Source organism: Hyperoodon ampullatus (assembly GCF_949752795.1).
Source record: "Hyperoodon ampullatus genome assembly, chromosome: 3".
Taxonomy (NCBI): domain Eukaryota; kingdom Metazoa; phylum Chordata; class Mammalia; order Artiodactyla; family Ziphiidae; genus Hyperoodon; species Hyperoodon ampullatus.
In genome coordinates this window covers 7,462,937-7,488,096 of record NC_136916.1, presented here as the reverse complement: position 1 = coordinate 7,488,096, position 25,160 = coordinate 7,462,937, and the positions used below count along the sequence as shown (strand labels likewise).

Genomic DNA, 25,160 nt, shown 5'->3' with positions numbered 1-25,160 from the left:
CAAAAGAACTCCTAGTAAGTAAATGCAATTTTTTTAATTTTATTGAAGTATCATTGATTTACAATGTTGCGTTAATTACTCTTGTACAGCAAAGTGATTCAATTATACATATATATACATTCTTTTTTTTAAAATATTCTTTTCCCTTATGGTTTATCACAGGATATTGAATATAGTTCTCCGTGCTATACAGTAGGACCTTGTTGTTGATCCATCCTCTATATACTCATTGGCATCTGCTAATCCCAAACTCCCAATCCATCCCTTCCACACCCCCCTTCCCCTTGGCGACCACAAGTCTGTTCTCTATGTCTGTGAGTCTGTTTCTGTTTCATAGATATGTTCATTTGTGCCATATTTTAGATTCCACATATAAGTGATATCATCTGGTATTTGTCTTTCTCTTTTTGACTTATTTTGCTTAGTATGATAATTTCTAGGTCCATCCATGTTGCTGCAAATAGCATTATTTCATTTTTCTTATGGCTGATAATGATAACCACTAGTTTGTTCCTTGTATCTGTGAGTCTGTCTCTTTTTTGTTATATTCACTAGTTTATTTCTTAGATTCCACATATAAGTGACAGCATACAGTATTTGTCTTTCTCCGTTTGACTTATTTCACTGAGCATAACACCCTCTAGGTCCATCCATGTGGTTGCTAATGGCAAAAATGTCCTTTTTTATGGCTGAATAGTATTCCAGTGTGTGTGTGTGTGTGTATATGTATGTGTGTGTGTGTGTGTGTATATATATATATATATATATATATATATATATATACCACATCTTCTTTATTCATTCATCTGTCAATGGACATTTAGGTTGTTTCTACATCTTGGCTATTGTAAATAGTGCTGCTATGAACATAGGGATGCATGTATCTTTTCAAATTATAGTTTTGTCTGGGTATATGCCCAGGAGGGAGATATACCCAGGAGTGGGATTGCCGGATCATATGGCAACTCTAAGCAAATGCAATTCTTAAAGAAACAAGATGCTTTGAATCAATTGATTTTACTTAATTTTCAAATAATTTTTCTACAGCAGTATTTTAGGTATAATTTACATACAATAAAATGCCCATATCTTAATTGTACTGCTGGATGAACTGGACAGTCATATTCACCCATGTAACCATCACCCCAGTCAAGATTCAGGACATTCCCATCACCCCAGAACGTTCCCTCCAGCTGCCCTGCAGTCATTCCCCACCTCCACCTGCCACAGAGAGGCAGTCATGTCTACAGTGGGGTTCTTATTCTTGTGTGGCCTGAAAATGGAACCAAAAATGATTTTCCAATTTAAAGCTGATAAAATAGCATTAAGAACCATAAAGCTCCATGTTGTCCACAGGTGCTCTTAATATTCTTTAATCCTCTATCAAAAGCTTGTCTAATGTGTGATAGGAAGAAGGGCAAATGACTTTGAGCTTGGTTCAGTTAACAGTGTGAGTGTGGATACAATTCGCTAAAACGTTGGCTGTACTCGTGTGGATTCTTGGTCTATTCTAAGTAGGTTTAAATAGGTTTTAAAAAGGTTTTCTTCACCTGGGAAACACTAATTTCAAGTAATGCTTCCTGCCCTCCTATTTCTGATACCAAAGAGAGCTAGAAGGTAGAGTGATTTACAGTTAAAAACACAAAGTTTACTTTTTAAAAGACTTTTGATTATGCCAGGTTATCATTTGGGTTGAAGTTGGGAGTTATATAAGCTAAACATCATTTCTTTTGTCATAATCCAACATTTTTTTTTATTGGAGTACAGTTGATTTACAATGTTGTGTTACTTTCAGGTGTACAGCAAAGTGAATCTGTTATACATATACATGCATCCACTCTTTTTTTAGATTCTTTTCCCATATAGGTCATTACAGAGTATTGAGTAGAGTTCTCTGTGCTATACAGTAGGTCCTTATTAGTTATCTATTTTATATATACTAGTGTGTTTATGTCAATCCCAATCTCCCAATTTATCCCTACCCCCACTTACCCTCTGGTAACCATAAATTTGTTTTCTATGTCTGTGACTCTATTTCTGTTTTGTGGTTAAGTTCATTTGTACCCTTTTTTTAGATTCCACATATAAGTGATATCATATGATATTTGTCTTTCTCTAATCCAACATATTTAATTAAAAATTAGTGCACAGATAGGAGCCTCTGAGCACTCTCTTCCTGCTTAGAATCAATTTACTACACCGATTTTTCAATGGTTCACTTTTCCCTGTTTTAGGAGATAGGCAATGGTAACTCACATACAAGAAAATCATGAGAAAGGCACTTGTAGGTTTTGGTACACTGCAGATTTAAGAAACCACTAATACTAGCAGTTCTACTTATAAACCCAGGTAACCAATTCTGAGGTGTAACATCAAAACAAGAAGTCTGAGACCACACACACTGCAATTCCTGGTTCCTCTCAACAAACGCATCCGTATCCTAGAGAGGCACTTTGTCTCTAATCACAATCAGTGGTGCACCAGCTTCCGGGGGTCAGAGTTCTGTTTTGGCGTACGTCGCTGTGTACTTGGGTGCCAGTTCTTTGATGAGATTCACATAGTCGTTTTTTTCCGCACAGGCCCTGCACTCTTCTCCCCAGCTGTACAGTATCTGTTTCAGCTCTGCTACTCTCATCTTGGACAGGTCCACTGATGCCAAATCCAATTTTTTTTCTTCATGACAAAAAGGAAAAGCACAATTTTTAAAAAACAAAACCAACTATGAAACACTTAGAAAAGCAAATAGTGTTACTTATCTTGGTGCTGACTACCCTGTGATTCAAAGTGGGGAACAGTTCCAGTGTCTATGGAAAACAGGACATACCTAAGAAAAATGTATCATATGCAAAGCTATTGGGATAACTCATGATCTGTTGGACTTTCTTTCCATGGAATTATACTCGCTCCAAAACAGGGCCTGTGTAGCTTTGCAGTCTTTGCTACCACTCCATGGCTTCTCAAGATCAACGTTCATAAAACAAATAGCACTGCATCCTAATTGCTGCTCCTAAGGTAAGAAGAACGGAATCAATAAAAGGCGGGACCTTGGGATGGCCCTGTGTGTGCGGCCAACTGAAAGCCATAGATTGTAATTAGCTAGGAAGTTACTATTCACTTTTTTTTTTTACATCTTTATTGGAGTATAATTGCTTTACAATGGTGTGTTAGTTTCTGCTTTATAACAAAGTGAATCAGCTATACATATACATATGTTCCCATATCTCCTCCCTCTTGCGTCTCCCTCCCACCCTCCCTATCCCACCCATCCAGGTGGTCACAAAGTACCGAGCTGATCTCCCTGTGCTATGCGGCTGCTTCCCACTAGCTATCTGTTTTATGTTTGGTAGTGTATATATGTCCATGCCACTCTCTCACTTCGTCCCATCTTACCCTTCCCCCTCCCCATATCCTCAAGTCCATTCTCTAGTAGGTCTGTGTCTTTATTCCTGTCTTACCCCTAGGTTCTTCATGACATTTTTTTTTCTTAGATTCCATATATATGTGTTAGCATACGGTATTTGTCTTTCTCTAGAAAGTTATGATTCACTTTTATATGAGATATGTCTGTGGTAAAACAGATGGGCACACATATTACAAAGCACTAATACAAATTAGTTTTTAAATACAAATTTAAAGAAACCCAAACACATGAAGAAAATTAGGAGCATTATCACTGATCCTTAATTGTTTTGGATCTCTGCTTAAACTCACCTGACCCCTCCACCCCTACTGGGATTCCCAAATCATCACAGGGTTTATTTACAGACCTTTGGGGTACAGCCGCCTCTCTAATGCTGGTGCCTCCGTACCAGCCAATCTGGCTCCTAACGTTCTTGCCAATAATACCTGTCACCAACATCTAACTCCTCTAGCGAGACTGTTGTTTCCCTGTTTACAGATTATCTGCAAAGGGTGTCAAGAACTCAGCTACTTCTCTATTGCCAAGTCCAAAAATAGAAAAATAATTAAGCTTATCTATAATATACTTGTGATTCTGATTTCCCCGTGAGAAAGGGGCAATTTTTCTCTTTCGAAGGAAAGTCTCCTCCCCCCTTCCTCACCACCAGGGGTGTGCTTGATCATCGATACAGCGTTTAAGTTGACTTATGTTACAGTTAGTGGCAGCCTAGGACTTTTTCAGCTTGACCTCTTGAAGCATTCCTTTTTTTCCCTACATAGTAGAACATGGCATTTAAAAGCCTTTTAATAACCTAACATAGTTGTCAAGTGATTTATCAGATCTTCCAGTCAGTGTACCCTAAGTTAAAAGTTGGATTTTAGACTTAGGAATAAATTTAATCAGGAGGTAAAATTTGATCTATACACAGAACACTACAAGACTTTGATGAAAGAAATTGAAGAAGACACAAACAAATGGAAAGAGATCCTGTGTTTATGGTTTGGAAGAATTCATATTGTTAAAATGTCCATACCATCCAAAGCAATCTACAGAACCAATGCAATCCCTACCAGAATGCCAGTGGCACTTCTTACAGAGATAGAAAAAAAAAATCCTAAAATTTGTATGGAATGACAAAGGACCCTGAATTGCCAAAGCAATCCTGAGAAAGAACAGCAAAATGGTGATTATAGTTACGAATACTGTATTACATATTTGAAAGTTGCTAAGGAGTAGATCTTAAATATTCTCATCACAAAAAAAGAAATGGTAATTATGTGATATGATGGAGCTGTTAGCTAACATGGTGATCATAATGCAATATAGAGGTATGTCAAATCAATGCACTGTACACCTTAAACTTACACACTGTTATATGTCAATTACATCTCAGTAAAGCTGGAAATAAATAAATAAAGGTTGGATTTTAAAGGCTTTTTTATTTGGAGGGTCAGCTACACTCTGCTCCAGAGAATCCTTACATTTTTTAATAGTGATTCCCATTCTTTTAAAAAACAGAGCAAAGGGCTTCCCTGGTGGCACAGTGGTTAAGAATCCACCTGCCAATGCAGGGGACACAGGTTTGAGCCCTGGTCCTGGAAGATCCCACATGCCATGGAGCAACTAAGCCCACGCACCACAACTACTTAGCCTGCGCTCTGGAACCCGCGAGCCACAACTACTGAGCCTGTGTGCCACAACTAATGAGCCCACGCACCTAGAGCCTGTGCTCCACAACAAGAGAAGCCACCGCAATGAGAAGCCCGCGCACTGCAACGAAGAGTAGCCCCTGCTCGCCACAACTAGAGAAAGCCCACGTGCAGCAACGAAGACCCAACACAGCCAAAAATAAATAAATAAAATAAATTTATAAAAATAAATAAATAAAAATAAAAAACAGAGCAAGGGAAAACATTCTTTCAGGTCAAAAACCAAATAACACCTTCCTAGTTGAAAACATAATCCAAGTCTACACTTATCTTGTCTGTTAATTTCCTGCCTGACATGACAAAATACCTTTAGGAGTAGAAACTTTTATAGCCCAAATTATTAATACTACACAGCTCAAAGGCCCCTGTTCAGTCTCAACTTTCCTGCCAAATATAAGCTGGGAAGAATTTAGAACAAGTGGTCCATTCAAGATAAATGGTTGAAGGAAAAAAATACTTTCTTGCAAGTGTTGGTAGTTTCTTCAGGTTATTCTAGAGAATTTGGCATTTGGCATTAACTTTAAAAGGGGGAAATCCTCTATGACTCCCTAAAACTACAGGGAAAAGGTCAATACCGACAGTAAATCTAGTCTATGGCTCCCCAAGGGCCTCTAGAGGCCAGCATTGCCAAAACATTAATAAGTACTCTCTTCTTCTCAATAATATCTGATTAATTTTTCTATTATTCAAGGAGCCCAGTAAGATCCCTTGCTCATAGTAAAAGCTATTCAAAAGAAATTTGTTGAATGGAAGAATCAGCACAGTTTTGTCCCTTTGGGGGCTATCGTTTATATGGCCTCAGTGCTTCCTGCCTCTACTTCATTACTTGGAAGCCAATAAAAAGAAACATCTGCCTCATCACCACCCTGGAAGTTAGGGCCTGCCCTTGGCCATTTGAGAAACAGTTTGTCTTTGGTATCTTCTGACCTTAAACCTATTTAAAGACATCTGTGTAGCTATGGTGCATAGGCTTATTACACAGCTATGCTGGAAAATAAGACTAAAGTAATTCAGAGTTAGGTGCTAATTACTTAGGTAGTTTACAAGACTATGCCAGGTATGTAACATAAAACAATGACATAAGCAAAAGAAATGGATTTCTACTGGTGGAATTACAGGTGTTAGGATAGGCTAAGTGGGGAATCCCCCAGCCTTTTAATTAATTAATTTATTTATTTATTTTGTTTGTTTGTTTGTTTGGCTGCACCGGGTCTTAGTTGCGGCACTCAGGATCTTCCTTGCAGCATGCGGGATCTTTAGTTGTGGCATGCAGGATCTAGTTCCCTGACCAGGGATTGAACCCTGTCCCCCTGCATTGGGAGCACAGAGTCTTAACCACTGGGCCACCAGCCTTTTATGATACCTAATCAATCTACCCAAAAGACTGGCCCAGATACAAATCCTCTGTATAAGAATAGATCTATGTATGTAAAATTTATAAGGCCAAGGATAATGTTTTAAATAGGACATCTTCCTTTTCTGGCTGTTTATTTTAGGCACCCTTGATAAGGCTATTTCATCGGGTAAAACCTGCTTTGATGTGAATAACCTATTTCCTAAAAGTTAAAGCTGGCAGGATGATAGCTCTAGGAAGAACGTTAGAGTCCCATTTAAAACTTCAGAGTCCTTACATCACCTTTGAATAGATGCAGCTTTTGTCTTAATAGGTTACCAAGAGCTAATTCACCACGAGTAGCTGCTCCCTTGAAATTTTGAACTCTTCCTTGACATATGTAGTTGACAACGCCTTGGTGATTTAAGAGGTTAAACTTTGCCATTTGGGTGGGCAGTTTTACCTAATGCTGACTGTGCCAGAATTCATTTCTCTCCCCCCAAGAAGTTCAGATGGCACTAGGCACCACGCAGCAGTCCAGCACCCTATTAGCAAGTGTAGAACTTCTTTCTTTCTAACACTGACTTTTTAGAAACTGGCCCTATGTTTACAGAACTGGCAATATGCTGGACATTTGGGGAAAGAAACATTTGACTCCGTTATACCATATTTCAGCTCACAGATCTGACTGTCCATCTTCTTCAGCTTCTCACAAATCTTCGCTGCAGGCATGTGCACACTCATTGGGCGAGTGACCTCACTTAGGATCTTTGTGGCCGCATCTTTTGTTGCTCCTAGATAGTAGCACTGAAGGGGAATGAAGAGACTTTAGGGGCCCAGACACTGAAAAAAAGCAAGTAGTATAGTTTCAAGAAGTGAGAAAGAGGTTAACCTAGTTTTTGTGGCCCAGCTTTTAAATTTAACCCCTGCTAAGACACCAGAAAACAAATGACTCCGTTCCCATGATCAGCCTAATTGGAAGTGCCCTGCAATTCACATGATGCTTAAAGACTACTGATAAGAGCTAACACTTGCTAAATGTTTTATCTGTGCCGACACACTGCTCTCAGGGCTTTAAAGGTATTGATGTATTTAATTATCATAACAATCCTGTGACGTAAGTACTAGTATTTTACACCCAAGCCAACTGGAGGTCACCCAACTAGCAAGAAGAAAAGACCGAATTAATTTAAAAATCTAGCCTTTTGGCTCTGGAGTCCATGCCCTGTTCCATCATGTTCTACTGCCTTTCAAGCTCCCTGACAAGCATTTGACATTTAAAAATATAAAGCTTAATGGTGCAGACAAATGCTGATACTTTTACAGTGTGTCAGTGGTGAGCTGTCAACGAGGAAAATTTAACTGACAGATTCAACATGATGATTTTAGGGAAAATGAATTGGCCCAAGCTTGTCTTTAGTGCTGTAAAAACAGTATACTGAAACAGATCATTTGTGTATACCCAGGAAACACCATTACAAGATAATAAAAGTACTTCATTAATTATGCATAAATAATGATGTAAAACATTTTGATAGGTTTCACAAATTGTCTTGATAAGAAGTGGAAAGTCCACCCACTCTTAACTCAGGACAGTAAATTCTCATTAAGAATCCAATTGTATAATTTCCTTTAAGAAATCGTGGAATTGGTTGCCTATGGTTTTTTCAAAAAAGCCAAATGAAATGAGACATATTCTCGATGAAAATACATTGACTCCATTTCCCTGAAAGATCAATTTCTGCTTGTTTTCTGCAGTGAGCAGGCTTGAGGCAAGCATCAAAGAAGGAGAACATTAAATTCAAGATGAGAAATGAAATGATTAGCAGTTTTCTCCGAGCACAGGGAGAAAATGAAAGGTAAAGATTTACCATACCAGGCGGTTTTCTTTTCCTTTGACATCCAAGCAAAAGCTGATCAATTCTTTTTCTATGGTGTCCAGAGAAAAGTTGACTCCTCTGGCTATCAAGGAGTTGTAGAATCGGTTCAAGAATTCTTGACACACTAGAAGGAACAAATAAATTATGTATTTGTGTACAGTATCACCACTACCACACCTATGTATATGTTTCTCCCACCAAATAAAAAAGTAAGTATGATTCAACGCATTGTGACAAATTAAATTCATATCTTGAGTAAGAATGGTTTCAGGCCTGTAGCTTTTAGCTTAGTATTGGGCCTTGAATAACACGAGCTTATTGAATCAATCCATCAATCTGTAGAAGCAAGTTCCACTTAATATGAGAACTTTCCCACAAAATATCACTAACCCTAAAAGAAAATATTGCCTCCTCTGGGATATGATGCTTGGGACAGCTTTGTTTAAAGCATAGAGAAAAAAGAGAACATGTGTCTTGAATGAAGCCCCTTGGTAGTGTGCATCTGCCTGTATGTTCCAGTTTGAACCCCAGTCTGAACAATCATATTCAATCACACGGTCCAGAGTCAGTGAAGAGATGACACTCAGAAGAGGCACAGGCAATGAGAACAACCATAGTTACCATTTGTTTGCACTGTTCTGAGTACTTGATGTGGATGAACTTATTCAGGTCTCAGAACAAAACTCTGATGTAGATACATTACTATCTTCATTTTACACATGAAGAACCTGAGTCAGAGAGAGGCCAGTGAGCTTGCCCAGTAAGTGGTAGAGAGAGTTTGACCCCAGATGGTCTCCCTCTGGGCCCACATGCTTATCCACTAGGGTACTCTGAAATAGCAGGAGGCTGCTCTCCCACGTTGTTGTCCCAAAGGGGAAGTGTCCAAGCAATCAGAGAAGGACATGGAGGCCAGAGCATATGCTGGAAAACAGCAGCCCTCATATTAGAAAGAATTTTAAGGAAATAGCATAAGGAAGAGTGGCGAATTCTAGGGTAACCAGGAATAAATTTAATAGTATAGCAAGACTTTGAAGGAAAAAAATTACAAAACTTTATCAAAAGACCTAAAAGTAGACCTAAGAAATGGGACGATAAGCCATGTTCATGGATGGGAAGATTCAATATTATGGATGATAATTATTTTTAAGTAGATCAATAAACTCAATGCTCTTCTAATGAAAATCTCAATAGGATTTTTTATAGATTTGATATACTGATCCAAAAATACATATGAAAAAACAAGAGCAAATGAAAGCCAAGAAATACTTGAAGAAGAAGGAGTTTGGGGAGTTGACCTTATCACATATCAAGACCTAATTCTAAAGCTATAGCATTTGAAACACTGTGGGACTGGCACAGAAATAGACCAATGGAACAAACTAGTGAGTCTAGAAACAAATCCACAAATCTAGAGGAGCTTGGTATAGTACAGAAGTGATGCTAAAAATCAGTGGGGGAAAAATGGACTAGTCAATAAATGGTACTAGGACCACCTGCCATGGAAAAAGTTAAACTTAGACACCTATCCAAAACTACACACAGACATGAATCCCAGGTGAATAAAGACATATGGGAAGAGCAACACTACAAAAGTTTTAGAAGAAACCTTAGGAAAACATCTTTATGGCATCAGGATAGAGAAGGATTTTTTAAAGAAGAGACCAAAACACAGATCATACATTTGATTACATCAAAATTAACCAGTTTTGGGCTTCCCTGGTGGCGCAGTGGTTGAGAGTCCGCCTGCCGATGCAGGGGACACGGGTTCGTGCCCCGGTCTGGGAGGATCCCACATGCTGCGGAGCGGCTGGGCCCGTGAGCCGTGGCCGCTGGGCCTGTGCGTCCGGAGCCTGCGCTCCGCAAGGGGAGAGGCCACAACAGTGAGAGGCCCGCGTAATGCAAAAAAAAAAAAAAAATTAACCAGTTTTTTAATGCAAAAGAAATCATAAGCAAATTATAAGCCACAAACTGGAGGAAGATATTTACAATTTATATACCTGACGAAGGATTAATATCCAAAATACATGAAAAATCACCATGGTCATACCCTTAGGTCCAGTCATTACCAATGACTATAATCTCAGTGGAAACATCCCATTGTCTGATCATCATCTCCCATCTTTCCAGCTCACATCCTCTAACACCCCAAGGTAAACAATTCCCTGACCCCGCCAGGTCATATTATTCATTGATTCCGCCACCACTTCACCCTGCTTCCTCACCCAGCTTAGATTCCATGGTTCAACATTATAATAACTCCTTTGCACACAAACTGAACTCCCTTGCGTCTCTCTCCCTTGTTGGACTCACCCAGCAAAACCCTAACCCTGGTTAAAACTTTGCACCTATACTCACTGAACGTGGCTGGAGGAAATAGCACAGCTGTACTCACTGGTCTCACTGTAAATTCATGGCCGCTCATCTCAGTGAGCCATCAGTGCTCCCAACAGTCCTACTACATTGACCTCATTCTCACTCTCTCCCACTCCCAAAAGGACGATTGCGTAGCTGCTCTCTCAAACCTTGTGTCACACCTCCACCCCATCCTCAGCGATGGTGGTGCTTCCTATTTCTCTGAGGGGAAAAAAAAGCAACAGGAAAGAACTCTCGCTTGCTCTGCCACCACATCTACAACACGTGTACCGGCACAGTCTACCTTAATTCTATGAATGAACGGTGACAACCCTTCCACCTGCTAAAGCAGATCCTATCAACTCCCTGCTCCTGCACCTCTGCCCTCTCTCGCCTGTCTTGTTCCCATTAACATGCTGTTAATTCTTATATCTTAAAAGCAACAAAACCTCTCTCAACATCACATCCCATTTCTCCACTCCTGTCTAAGAAAAACACTCTAAAATAAGTTTTATACTTGTAGTTTCCAGGTCTCTTCTCTCTCCCTCTCTGTCCCTCCTCCCCACACCAAGTTTAAAGCCAGTGAGTTATAAAAGGTTCAGTTTGAAGAATAGTGTCCCTTGTCTCCCCTTCCCCATTTCCCCCAAACTCAAAGCTTTCATTTTCAACTCTTTTAGCTGATTCCTTTGGAATTTACACATTTTAAATAACATGTTCGTGTGGCTAATTCCTAATTTTATTTTTAGTCTTAGATATTTATTATAGTTTTTTCCTGTGGAAGAGAAAGATTTAACTCTTTTGCCCAAACCCATCTCTTGTAAAAAGCATTTGGTTGGATGTTTTTATGTAGCCTTACAATCTTTGTCTTTTAACTTGAGTATTTACTACTTAACTTAGTACTTGAAAAATATAATAATGCCACCTGCAGGAAAAGAGCTACAACTTTTTTGAAAAGATAATAATAAAGTTTAAAATCAAGTTAGTGGAATTACTAAATTATCAGTGGGCTAGGAACATTATTTTCAGCAGTTCCATCCACACCTTCTAGAACTGAAGTCAGTCCTACATTATCTGCTCCAGCTTGATTTTGGAGGGGAAAAAAGACACCAGATTAGTCTTGCTGGTACTGGTACTAGGGGGGAATTGCTACCTAGGAATAAAATACATGTTGTAATGAGTTAAGACTTAAGAATAACCAGAAGCTCTTGAATAATTTGTATATTACTTCATTGTTCTAATTTTATTTTTAATATTGCCTTAAATAAATTAGTTCCCAACTCCACATTCAGAAAGCAGTATAGGTAGGGATTCAGTGCTTCGGCTCTGAAGCCAGACTCTCTGGGTCCAAATCCTGGCTTTACTACTTAATATTTACTAGCTGTGGCTTTGGGCCTTTCAACGTTGAATCACCCAACAGTCTAATTGCCATTCCCTTTAAGTTCATCAGTCTTCTTTCTCTATGTTTAAGATTTTCTCTTTTCTCCTTCTGTGTTTTGCAATTTCCTTCTGATATGGTTAGATGTGGAATTATTTTTATTTATACTGTTTGGAATATACTGGACTTCCAAATCTGTGGATTGATGACTTTCATCCATGTGGAAAAATGAGCCATCATCTCTTTTGCTCCACCTGTACACTCTCTCTTCTCCTTCTGGAAGTCCAGTTAACATATGTGGGAATTTTTCTCTTGATCCGTATTGTACCTTTATCTCTATTTCATATTTTTATTCTCTTAATTGCTCAGTGATTCCTCCTTGACAATTTCTTCAATCTTCTAACTCACTAATTCTTTTCTCAGCTGTGTCTAGTCTGCGGTTAATCTCACTAATTTCTATTTGTACATGTTTATTTGGTTCTTTTCCAAATATGTTTGGACATTTTTAATAGCTTCCTGCCCTTTATTCGTATTTTCAATCCCTTCCTTTATTTCTTTAAATATAATTAAAATATTTTATATTCAGTGCCTGATAATTCTAAAACCTGAAGCCTGTCCAGGTATGCTTCTTCTGTCTCTTATCTCAACTGGCTGTCACTTACGGTGTTCTTCTTCCCACGGGTTTGTGATTTTTCTGAATATGAGCTTTCTTTCTTAGAACTTTGTGGGAATTATTAGAATTTTATGGGGCTGGATTGAAGGTGGATTCCTATGTGAGATTAACATTTGCTGATGCCTACTTGAAATCCCTTTAAACTAAATTCTCAGTTTGAGATGTTTTGGATCACCCAGGTTGGCTGTGTCAATTTGGGCTTCAATGCATATATGTGGTAGCTTGTGAGTATGAGTGATCGGGAGACATTTTTGTTTTACCTTTTATTCAGTAAAAAGTTCAAGTATTACAATTTCTTTTAGTCTCTAAAGAATGGTGGTAGAATTGTGGTTATTTCCAGGTCACCTTTTATAATGAAAGTCTAGCTCTCTGGGGTTCCAAACTAATTGGGGGAGGATCCAGTATTATGCACCTAACTTGGGAAGGTTCTGGGCTATGTCATTATTCTTTTTATTTTAGTCATTCTCTTTATTTTACAGCCATGAAAATCTAAGTTTAAATTGCCTGGGTGGCAAATACCCTCAAGAAAAATCCCAGCTTCAGGGGTCCCTTTACCTCTTTTGGTTTCCAGTTTCACATTGTTTTTGGCCTCTGAGTATGCCTTACTAACTTACACTTAACATTTTCACATTTTTATTTTATCCAGTGTTTTCAATTGTTTTCAGCTGGATGACCAGAAATGTCAATTTTTAGAACATGAAGTCATATTCATTCCTAATGCTATTTAATAGGAACAGAACACGAAATATAATACAGCCAGGTCGTGGTTTTAACAAATATTTATTGAGCAATCAGTAAGTGCCAGACAGTATTCTATAGGTTGTTGGAAAAACAAAGCTCTTACTCTCAGGGATTACATTCTGGTGAATAAATAAAAGTATCTTGTGGCTGTGAAGAAACATAAATTTGGTAAGGATAGAGTAATAGTATAAGGTAATAGTATTATTCTAAATGGGGTGGTCAGGGAAGGTCTCTCAGATAAAGTCGTGTTTGAGCATAAACCTTAAGGAAGTGGGAGAAGAGCTTAAGTGGAGTGCTTGGGAAGAACCCTCCAGGCAGAGGGAAGAACAGCGTAGGCATGTCCTTGGCAGGTCCAAGAACCATAAGGGAGCCAGCATGGGGGAAATAAGAGTGACCAAGAGGGAGGATGGTAGAAAATGCGGTCAAATGAGCAGCAGCATGCCAGGTCATCTAGGGCTTGGAGGTCATGGTAAGGGCTCTGGGTCCTCCTCTGAGAAGGCACGCCATGAAAGGTTTTGAGTAGAAGGGTGCAGTGATCTGACATTACTTTTAAATTATGCCTCTGGAGGTTCTTTGGAGAATAGACTGCATGGGAGCCAGAATGAAAGCAGGCATAACCATTTGGAGGTTCTTAAAATAGCTGCATATCTTGGACCAGGGTGGGAACATTGGAGGTGATGAGGATGGTTGGATTCTGGATGTATTTTGAAGGCAAGGCCAAAAGAATTTACTAATGGATTGGATGTGGCACGGGGGCGGGGGCGGGGGCGGCGGGTGGAGACAGAAGTCAAGAATGACTCCAAGGATTTGGGCCTGAGAAACTGCAAGAGTGGAGTTACCATTTGCTGAACTGGTAAGACTGCAGGAGAAGCAAGTTTGTGGAGACCAGCAGGAATTCAGTCTTGACATGTGAACTTTGAGATACTTCTAGACAACTGTGACGATTAATTTTAAGTGTCCACTTGGACGGTGTTTTTGAATGAGATTAACATTTAAATCAGTGAACTCTGGGTAAAACAGATTGCCCTCCATAATGTGGATAAGCCTCATCCAATCACTTGAAGGTCTGAACAGAACACAAAGGATTGGCATGAATAGAACAAAAAAGCATGAGAGAATTCTCCAGCAGACTGCTTTCTACACCATTGGCTCTCCTGGGCCCCCAGCCTGTTGGCCCACACTGCAAATTTTAGACATCGCAGCCTCCATAATCAGGAGAGCCAATTCCTTATAATAAATCTATCTGTATGTATGTATGTATGTATGTATGTATGTATGTATGTATGTATGTATGTATCCTATTGGTCTGTTCCTCTGGAGACCCCTAATACAATGTCTGACACTGCAAACAGTAAAGAGCTGCTGGGGATATAAATCTGGAGTTCAGGGGTGAATTCTAGGACAAATACTAAATTTGTAAGTCATCAACATTAAAATGATCTTTGTGGGATGAGACCACACAAAAGGGAGAGATCCTGGGTCTCAGTCTTGTGAAACTCCATTGTTTAGAAATTGGAAAGATGGAAAGAACCAGAAAAAGACTGAAAGGAGCAGCCAGTAAGGGAGGATGAGAACAAAGAGTGAGTGTGTCCAGAAGACAAGCAAAGAAAGTGTTAAAAAGGAGGGACTGACTGATCAGCTATGTGAAATGCTACTGATAGAATGAGGAAAACGAGACATTTGCCAACACGTATTTTGCTAAGTTTAATTAGCAAAAGACCAAGTATGCAAGGGAGACACCTACTGTAATGATCCATGCATAAACCATCGTTAAAGCCTCCTGGTGACCTGTAATTCTCCTCTTCCTGAAAAAGAAACCCTGTGTCCTGATGCCTCAAAGCTCTTTCTCTACTCCCACAATACACCTTCAGATGATTTCTACACCTTAACTGTTGCTCTGTCAATGTATTACCTAGATGGTGGGTGTTGGGAATTCTAACTTGTACTTTGAAAGATACACTTTTGACTCACTAAAAGCTATGTAATATTTTATTGCAGCATATGTGTGTACATGTATTCAACAGAATTGAGTGCCTACCTTATGCCCCGCACCATAGTAGCCACTGGAGATGATGTGGTGAGAGAAACGGTCTTGACTGTCAAGGAATGCACACATGGAGGAGACCCAAATGATTTCTCAACACTATGAGACATGTACTAGATACTGTGGGAGAACAAAAGAGAGGCACCTCCCTGGAGGAAATTGGGAGATCACTGAAAGATATTTAGTGAGGGAATAACATGATCACCCTGTCATGGGAAGGATGCTGTTGTGATAGTAAGGCAGTTGAAAATCGTGAAGGTCTGTAACGAGGCACTGGAGTCGGGGAAGGAGAAAGAAGCAGAGTCAGCCAGAAGGACCCAGTGTTTGACAGGTTTAGGGCATCAGGGAGAGACAGAAGCCTAGTCTAGTGGACCAATTATGTACTGATGCCGTAAACAGGTTTGGGGGACTGAGAAGGGAAGGAGACAATGACTTTGGTTTGTGACTCTGTTGAGTTTGAGGTATAAGGTATCTAAGTAGGGATGTTCAGTCATCAATGGGATGCAAGGTCTGAGACTCTAAAAAGGAGGGGGGGTGGATATAAACATCTGGGATTAATCAGACTATAGATATTCTAATATTGAAGCCATGGCTAAAGAATTAGAAGCCTACAAAGATACTATGAACAAGTGGGCACAGAGACGGGAAGCAAAGGCAGGGAAAAAGCAGTATCATAGCCATCAAGAGAAGAAATTTTCTGAAAAAGAAAGAAATCAGTGGTGTCCCATGCCACAGAGAAGTCACAGTAAGAATGGAAATTTATTCCTTGGGCTTACATGAAGAGACTAATCTCACTATAATCTCTTCAAATAGTTTCTCAGCTCCTTTCTCTCTCTCTTCTCCTTCTGGGACTCCTATAACATGAATGTTGTTTAATGTTGTCCCAGAGGTCTCTAGGCTGTCTTCATTTCTTTTCATTCTTTTTTCTTTATTCTGTTCTGTGGCAGTGAATTCCACCATTCTGTCTTCCAGGTCACTTATCCGTTCTTCTGCCTCAGTTATTCCATTATTGATTCCTTCTAGTGTATTTTTCATTTCAGTTATTGTATTGTTCATCTCTGTTTGTTCTTTAATTCTTCTAGGTCTTTGTTAAACATTTCTTGCATCTTCTCGATCTTTGCCTCCATTCGTTTTCTGAGGTCCTGGATCATCTTCACTATCATTATTCTGAATTCTTTTTCTGGAAGGTTGCCTATCTCCACTTCATTTAGTTGTTTTTCTGGGGTTTTATCTTGTTCCTTCCTCTGGTACATAGCCCTCTGCCTTTTCATTTTGTCTATCTTTCTGTGAATGTGGTTTTCATTCCACAGGCTGTAGGATTGTAGTTCTTCTTGCTTCTGCTGTCTGCCCTCTGGTGGATGAGGCTATCTAAGAGGCTTGTGAGATTAATCTCACTGTAAATCACCTAACAAATTAGTAATTTAATGATCCTGGCATGCATTTATTGCTATAACCAGATAACCATAGTCTTTTTATTTATGTCATAGGGTTTTGTTTATTAAAATTAGTCCCATAAGTGAATGTATAATTATTTCAAAGTAAAAAAAAAATTTAATAGCCCCATAATAGAATCCTTTTAAATAAATTCAGAAACGTTTGCTTTTTTTTTTTTCAGTAAGCTTCACATGACCTAAAGCAGTCGGAAACTTGAATATTCACAGGGCCCAGGCAAGTAAAATGAATGGGTAAAGCAATCCAAGTCTAAGAAAAACAAAAACAAAAACCTAAAGAACACATATCCTTTCTAAAAAGAGCAGCCACCATCAGTTCCCACTATATGGACATATGGGCTAGTCTTGACTGGTCACCTGGTTTTCAAGATAAGCCAGAAATCTGAACTTTTTAAAATGACATCTCCCAAGTTTAAAATATAGCCAATTAATTTAGATGTTTTTTTCAAAATACTTTGTGAACTTAATAAATACATTAATAGGTCCCAGGTGGTTCATGGACTGTCAGTTTTTTACTGATAAGTCATTGGTGTCCCATGCCACAGAGTAATCAAGATAAGAATGGAAATTTGCCCTACAGTATGTATAGAATTTTAATCTTATACATTGAGGGAAAATTAATTGGCTAATGATAAAGACTCATAAGCAGAAACAGAGCCAGATCTAGACTCTATTTCTTTTTGTTCTAAAACCAGTATTTCCTTCGTTGTGATTCTACAGTGTTAACAAAAGGAAATATACACCCAGGTTACTCAGACATGCAAGTTAATAATCACAATATGCTGTAATAAATTCAAGAAAGACGTTAGAAGCTTCACAATTAATCCAGGTGCTCTGGCTCTTCTGAAATGTTTTTAAGTAGAAACTCCAGCAATTAAATTACTGATGATTAAGCCAGTCAACTGTTTATGCCTCACAAATTCTGCTTTAAATGTATAGTACCCAGTTATAAGGGATCTTTAACTGAAAATTATAACTTGGCTGAACAAATATCTATATCTAAAGTTTGGCAATAACATCACATAGGTATTTTAAATTTCTGGAGAAAAGTTTAATTATTGCAGGGCTGATAGAAAACTGGACTCCAATTGTTAAGACTTTATTCAGTTATATTACAGTCTATACTCACCCATTCATTAAACGTATATTGTGAACCTACCATTTCCTGTTATGTAAGAATAGATTCGAAAGCTCAGGGAAGGGTGAAGCAGATATACATCTAAGCTAATTGTTTCAATGAATGAAACACGGAGGTAAGTGCTACAGTAGTCCAGGAGGAAGGAGGTAGCACAGCTAATTATCTCCTTTGACCTCGTTACCAGCCTTCTGGTGTAGGTATTATCACTTTGATTTTGCCAGAACCGGGTACAGTGGCCTCAGAGCCAGAAGGCTGGGTGAAGTCCACAGCTGAGATTCTGTGAACAGAAAAGGAATCGTTTTTTTGTATTCCTCCTCTTTCTAAGGAGTTAAGGTATTCCTTTGTAAAGAAACTTTTCCCTGTAAAGTCCTAACAAATGTTAGTTATGTGCTCTGATTTAAGCCATTTCAACTCAATTACAGACAATTTGTCATGTTTTCTCCTTTGGGGAGTTATAAACTAATTTGAACTTGAAAGGCTTCTGTGCAAGGAAAGGCAAGTCTCGCCGGTTAGGGCAGCAGAATCATTTTGGAGCCAGGGTCGTCTGCATCTACGTGCGTTTGCACAAAATCGAATCCAAATCCAAACCCACCAGCTTTGAGGCAGTTTAATCGAGCAAGACTAAGAACGCGGCCTGAAGGTGTCACTGGGCCCGGCTCGAACTTTTGCCTAGGCTTGGGCGAAGGCGATCGGAAACCACGGCCAGGGACCGTATTTCCTGAGTGAAAAGCTATTTATAGACAGGCCCGAGAGAAGCCAAAGCCGACAACAGCTGCACTGCGACGCGGTGTCACCGCCATGCAAGCAGGTCTCACACCGCTCACCTTCACAGTCGGCGCCCAGCCGCCCCCCGGCCTCCTGGCCCTGCGCCCGCCCCGGGTTAGAGACCCAAAGCCCGGCGCAAAAGGCCACCACTGCGGCTGGGCTCCCGCACCACATGCTGAGCCAGCTCCAAACGCCTCGCCACCTGCGAAATGAACCGCCGCGCTGCTATCGCCCGGGGCTGACACAGGAGCGCGGAGCCGGGGTTGGAAAAATATCTGCCTGGAGTTGCTGGGACACATGATGCAACTCAACCGTGAGTTTCCATTGGCTCTCAAGAAAAGGGCATGGAAGCGGGCGAAGCGAAGCAGCCGCTTCCTTTCCCTCCCCGACCTGCGCGTGCGCACTCTCGCTCACGCGGTGCCTCCCCAGCGGGGCGGGGAGAGACGCAGTAAAGCTATTCGCTGACTGCTCCAGGGGAAAGGCGGGACCTTCACGCTGATTGGCGAGGACGCGGAAGGCCGCGGCGGAGGGACCGGACGCAGTGGGCGGGCGGGAACGTGAAGTCTCCGCGGTGCCTGATGGGGCTGTTCCGCGGCCTGGCGCTCTTGCGGCGGGGGGTACCGCTCGTTACTCCTGCCGCCGTCTCTGTCGCCTCATGGCGGCCATCGGGGTTCACCTAGGCTGCACATCAGCCTGTGTGGCCGTCTATAAGGTGAGGGACTCGGGGACTTGGGATGCGCGTACCCAGTTGTCTGGGTGCGAGGCCAAGTCCTTTGGTCTCCTGCGGGGCTGTGAACGGCGTGTCGCCGGCCTGGGGACGTCGCGCGGAGAGGTGATTCTGTGGGGAAGTTTCGGGGCTGAGAGCTGGGCGGACCCGGCCTCGTCCCCCGCGGCTCCTCAAGGAAGGCCGCTGCGGACCCGGGACCTCGCGGGCGCAGGAGGCCCCGAGCGGGGGCGGACCCGGGACATCGCGGGCGCAGGAGGCCCCGAGGGGGACCTGAACGTGTGGTACCCAGAGGTTTCTGGACGTTGGCCAAGAAAGGGCGGGCTGGCCGCGTTCTGGAACTGGAGGTGTTGATCCCGCGAAGCGTGTGAAGCCAGATGATGGTGTGTGCTCTATTCAGTTGTCCTTTCTGGAAATGAGAGAGCCTGACTAGGAGTTAGGGGCTTCCTGTCATCAGTGGGCAGGTGGAAGGAACAATAATGAGGGACAGCCCTGATCCTAGTCTCACGTTTAAATGTCAAATGATTTGTAAGGAAAAGCCAAAGGGTTTAATGCTATTTCATCATATGTAGAGAAAGGGAAGAAAGATGCATTTATAGGGAAAGGAAGAGAAGTAGAAAGTTTAACGCAATAAGGCTTGTTATTGTACATAGATAGGTTGTTATTATGTCTGTTCTGTTATCCAATATACAGAGCAGACTGAAAAAAATGAGGTAGTTCTTCATGGAATTCTGGTCTTCATTAAAATCTAGGAAATTGATAAGGACAATTAAATCTACGTGTTTAAAATAATGATAAAGCAGTTTTTCTCTCCTCATATATATGTCAGAGTAACACTGGCCCACCCATGTCTGAATATATCTAAAGAGACTGTATATTTCATCACAGAAGAACTAATACAGTTGCATATTTTTCTCCAGGATGGCCGGGCTGATGTGGTCGCCAACGATGCAGGTGACAGAGTTACTCCAGCTGTTGTTGCTTACTCAGAAAATGAAGAGGTACTGTTCCCCTCAGTTTTGAACTTTGAAATAAGGAAAAAATTATGTGCGTTGTAATATATTGCTCTTTTTCAGGTTGTTGGGTTGGCAGCAAAACAAAGTAGAATGAGGAATATTTCAAATACAGTAATGAAAGTAAAGCAGATCCTTGGCAGAAGGTATGGAATAAAATAATACTTTTACCCATGGTAATAAAAACGTGTTTATACATTCTAAGTGTAATGTGAAATGAAACTAGAAACGCCAGTGTGTTTTTTCATTGTTTTCTATGACTGGGTCATTTCACAGAATACTCTAGGAGGCTGTTATCTTCTGATATTATCTTCTGCTGAGTCTTCTCAAGGATGGGATTCACTCAGACATTTGTTTCTTGCTTTCAGATCTGTTAGTATTGATAGATGCCAACATACATTTAGTTTTGATAATTTGTGTCATCCAGAGGTGGGAATTTGGACTTATCACATTCGTACAGTACTTTTTTAACTGAGGGAACTTGAAAGATTGTGTGCGAATTTGAAGATTTCTTTGCACTGTAGTTGAATTTCGTGGAATCTATTATAATTGGTGAAATATTTATGTAGAAGCTATTGATTTTCTTCCTCAGATCTTTTTGTGACACTTTCTGGGAACTAACTTTAACAGTTGGCTTTCAAATTTAAGCATTAGGGAAACAGCTTAATTAATGTCTTAAGAATCAGGTTAATCAGCTGTTATAACTTTAATTAAAAGATTAAAGAGGCTTGCTTCCCCAGACTTCTGACTCCTCAAATTATAGATTACCATGATAATTAGGGGTTTTCATTTTCACTGGAGTTGTAACACTCGATATAGTGTTTTTAAATTTTCAGAGTGCTTTCCCATCTATTATTGAATTCTCTCAAATCCCTGTAAGATTGTCAGGCAGGTTTTGTCCCTTCCCATTTCTAGATGAGAAAATCAAGGCACACGGAAGTTAGATATCCCTAAATTAGTTAGGGGGTAAACTAGAAAGGGCTGCAGTCCAGGATGCCTAACCGTTAGCCCCAGGTTCTTTCCTTTCTACTTGGTCAGTTAAGAATTTAGGTAGAAATTTCCTCGTGTTGACTTTAGGATTTGGGGATCATGGATTAAATTTAAAATGTATTTCTTTTATACATACAGGTATTTTTTACTATCCCTTACCTGTGTTTAGTTAAACTGAACTTGATGCTCATTTTGTTCCCTTAGGATCTTTATGCATTACGTCAAAACTTGTAGTATTTCAGAGAGAATTCAGATATTCTCTGATGATACATATATTCCCATATCCATTTATCTGTTGACAAAATTTAGTACTGAGCATATTGGAAATAATTTGAGTTGGTATCAAAAATTTTTAAATTATAGACTAAAAAAAAGCAGGGAGTTGTAGAAGCTAGCTTCACTCACTGTAAGCAGCCAACAATGTATGTTTTTAAGTAAACTTTTTTTCTTTTTGAGATAATGGTAGGTTTACATACTGTTGCAAGAAATGATACAGAGAGATGGAATGTATTATTGGATTTACCATTTTCTCCCAGTGGTAACATCTTGCAAAACTATACTACAGTATCCCAACCAAGGTACTGGCATTGCTATAATCAAGATACAGAACAGTTCCACAGATCCATCCCCTTGGTAGCCCTGTTTGTTTTTTTGCTGCTATTTTGGGGCAGGTGGTCGAAGTAAAGATGTGGAGGTCTTCTGCCATATTATGCAAAAAGCTTTGTATTAGCAAGAACAACTTCAGCTCGCTTTTCTGGCCCTGGAAGTTACCTTTTAACAAAAGAGTGCAATGGTGACAGTCAGCTGGGTAATACATAGCCACAGCATGCCACTTAGGCCAAGGTTAGTAAGGAATGATCCCCTTTAGACATGTATGGCTATGCCATGGTGCTGCTAGGACTTCTCCAGAATGAGCTGCCTCATGGTCCAGGCATTTCTCCGGCTCGGTCTGTCTGCTTAGAAGTTAATGGTGATTTTTACAGATACACAGTTGTACCAGGTCTCAGCCTTGGAAGCATTCTGCCTTTTGTGGAGGAGCCAGTCCCCTTGTTACCAAGCCAGTAAGGCCCTTTTTAGCCCTTGATCCAGTACCCATCCTGAGCAAACTCCCAAAGTTGGGCTTTCTCAGTGCTGGCATCCTGCCTCTTTGCAGCCTACTTACAGGTAGCACCGCTTAACTTGCTGCCGCAATTATCCTTACCCATCCCTGTAACTTTCATTCCCCTGTGGCCTTCCAGCCAGAAATGCGGTCCTTGGACCTGGCTTCTCAGCAATTAGCCCTGAGAGGGAAGAATCGGCTGGCTCCTGGAGATAGACCTGAACACACAGAGCCTCCCCACACCTTCCGATCGGCACCTTGCTGCCCAGGAGCCTCCTCCAGCTAGCCTTCCTTCCCAGTCCGCTATGGCCACTTCCAATAGCAGCGCAGGCATCCGGTGGTCCAGACAGGAGACACGCACGCTTCTCTCCATACTAGGTGAGGCAGAGTATATCCAGCGCCTCCAGACCGTGCATCACAATGCGGACGTCTACCAGGCTGTGTCTAAGCGGATGCAGCAGGAAGGCTTCCGCCGCACCGAGCGTCAGTGCCGCTCCAAGTTCAAAGTCCTGAAGGCATTATATTTAAAGGCCTATGTGGCCCACGCCACAAGTATGGGTGATCCACCACACTGTCCCTTTTATGATACGTTGGATCAGCTTCTCCGAAATCAGATAGTGACTGACGCAGACAACTTAATGGAGGATGCTGCTTGGGCCAAGCACTGTGATCAGAACTTAGCGGCCCCTGACACCCCAGGGGAAGAGGGAACCAGCATTCTGGGAGCAAAGAGGACTCAGGCAGCAGATCATCAGCCTATCTTGAAAACAGTTAAGGAATCAGATGAGGATTGTCAACTGAGGATCAGTGACCAGATGCGAGAAACCAGTGACCTTGAGGACTCCTGGGATGAATCTTCGGGTGCAGGTAACTCCCCAGCGTGTGAAGGATCAGGGTCCCAGAGTCACTTGGTTCTAATCGTTATGTTTGGATGGTGACCTCGTCAGCATAGTCCCTATTTCTGCCCCCTGCCCTCTTTTTTAAATCTAATGGTAAGATAAAGGGCTTCGGGTTTTTAAGAGGCGTGACCCTAGGTATGTAAGATATTAGAGCTCCTTTAAACCTGGAAGCACTCCTTAAAACCAGACTAGTTTGGGCATCGTTAATAATGGAGACTTAGGAATCTGTGGCTGTAGAGTAGGTTGGATAGCTATGTGGAAAGGGGCTCAGGAAGGCGAGGGGAGAGGTTTTGGATGTATGATTGCAACAGAACAAAATGTCCAGATAAGGAAGTGAATTTTTCCCCATCCCTTGTGGAAAGAGGCCTTGCTGGGAATACCATAGCTTTGTCACTGTCCCTCAGCTCTGCTGCTGGCTCCAAGCATTCCCGTAACAGGAATGTAATCTCTGCAACATTGTTGCTTTGTTTTTCAGGGTGCTCTCAAGGGACCCCCAGCTACAGCAGCTCCCACCACCTTTTCAGAGGTGCAGCTGCTCCCTGTCAGAGCAGCCCCGTGACCAGACTGGGGGTGTCCGGTGAGCCCAGCCCCTGCACCAGCTCCGGCCGAAACACTCCCGGGGTGGCCTCGGCACAGCGGCCTCCAGGCTCCTCCTCCAGAGTTCCTTTTGTTTCTGGTGGGGATGGGCCTTTGACCAGTGAGCCCCCTCCCAGGTGGGCAAGGCGAAGAAGGCGGTCCGTGGCCAGGACTATCGCAGCCGAGTTGGCAGAAAACAGGAGATTGGCACGAGAACTTTCAAAGCGGGAGGAGGAAAAATTGGACCGGTTGATTGCCATTGGCGAGGAGGCCAGTGCTCAGCAGGACACAGCCAACGAGCTGCGTAGGGATGCAGTGGTCGCCATGAGACGCTTGGCCACGGCGGTGGAAGAGGCAACCGGTGCTTTCCAGCTAGGGCTTGAAAAGTTGCTTCAGAGGTTAATTTCAAACACCAAAAGTTAGGAGCTGATCACACAAGGGTGTATTTCGTACTCTGGCAGAGGCCCGGGTCCAACGGCTGCCTTCTGGTAGCCTGCCTCCTTTTCCGTGTCCTCAGAAAAAAAAGAGTGGATGGACCATTAATGTGCAGAAGGGTAGTAATACTAGAATATTCAAGGGTAGAATACTTGCTTCTCCCAAGCGTCTCCACTAGTTGAAAGGCGTTTCAGAAACGTGAGAGGTGGCCTAGTAGACAACGGAAGCAGCCAAGTCCAGAGAGCTAGTTAGCCCTGGCTTCACCACTGATGCATGACAACTTAGTTTACCTCTCAACACCAGTTTCCTTGGCTGTTAAAAGGGGGCAGCCTGCCTACCTCACAGGGTTGTTGTGAGGATCAGATGGCTTAAATAGATGTGAAAGGGTTTAAAAGTTTAAAAGCCCTATACACATGTAAGTTATTAAAGCATATGACCTTGGCTGAGGTCAGGCTAGGATGAAGCACGGTAGCTGACAAGATGTAGAATTAGGGCTGTATACCAAGACCTCATTGCTTGAATCTACTAGTTTAACTTGACTGCTTCCTGGAGTTTACAATCTT

At 41.4% G+C, this 25,160-nt stretch overlaps 3 protein-coding genes across 3 annotated transcripts in view; 2 read left to right on the top strand and 1 right to left on the bottom strand.

Moving 5' to 3' along the window:
- Nucleotides 1-2,494: 2,494 nt before the first annotated feature.
- Nucleotides 2,495-19,035, bottom strand: CDNF (cerebral dopamine neurotrophic factor; the record flags this gene model as incomplete). Its single annotated transcript, XM_079698806.1, has 4 exons — nucleotides 2,495-2,673; nucleotides 7,108-7,249; nucleotides 8,319-8,446; nucleotides 18,921-19,035. 4 exons carry the CDS (start codon nucleotides 19,033-19,035, stop codon nucleotides 2,495-2,497), a joined length of 564 nt encoding a protein of 187 aa, XP_079554932.1.
- Nucleotides 19,036-19,447: 412 nt separating this feature from the next.
- The window catches only part of HSPA14 (heat shock protein family A (Hsp70) member 14), a 33,773-nt gene continuing 28,060 nt past the window's right edge, over nucleotides 19,448-25,160 (top strand). Inside the window, exons 1-3 of the mRNA XM_079699684.1 lie at nucleotides 19,448-19,573; nucleotides 20,506-20,586; nucleotides 20,662-20,744. Coding sequence (XP_079555810.1) covers nucleotides 19,517-19,573; nucleotides 20,506-20,586; nucleotides 20,662-20,744 — 221 coding nt within the window. The 5' untranslated portion in view covers nucleotides 19,448-19,516. The remainder of the gene's footprint in view (nucleotides 19,574-20,505; nucleotides 20,587-20,661; nucleotides 20,745-25,160) is intronic.
- Nucleotides 22,833-24,585, top strand: MSANTD7 (Myb/SANT DNA binding domain containing 7; the record flags this gene model as incomplete). Its single annotated transcript, XM_079700897.1, has 2 exons — nucleotides 22,833-23,554; nucleotides 24,062-24,585. Exons 1-2 carry the CDS (start codon nucleotides 22,993-22,995, stop codon nucleotides 24,583-24,585), a joined length of 1,086 nt encoding a protein of 361 aa, XP_079557023.1. The 5' UTR covers nucleotides 22,833-22,992.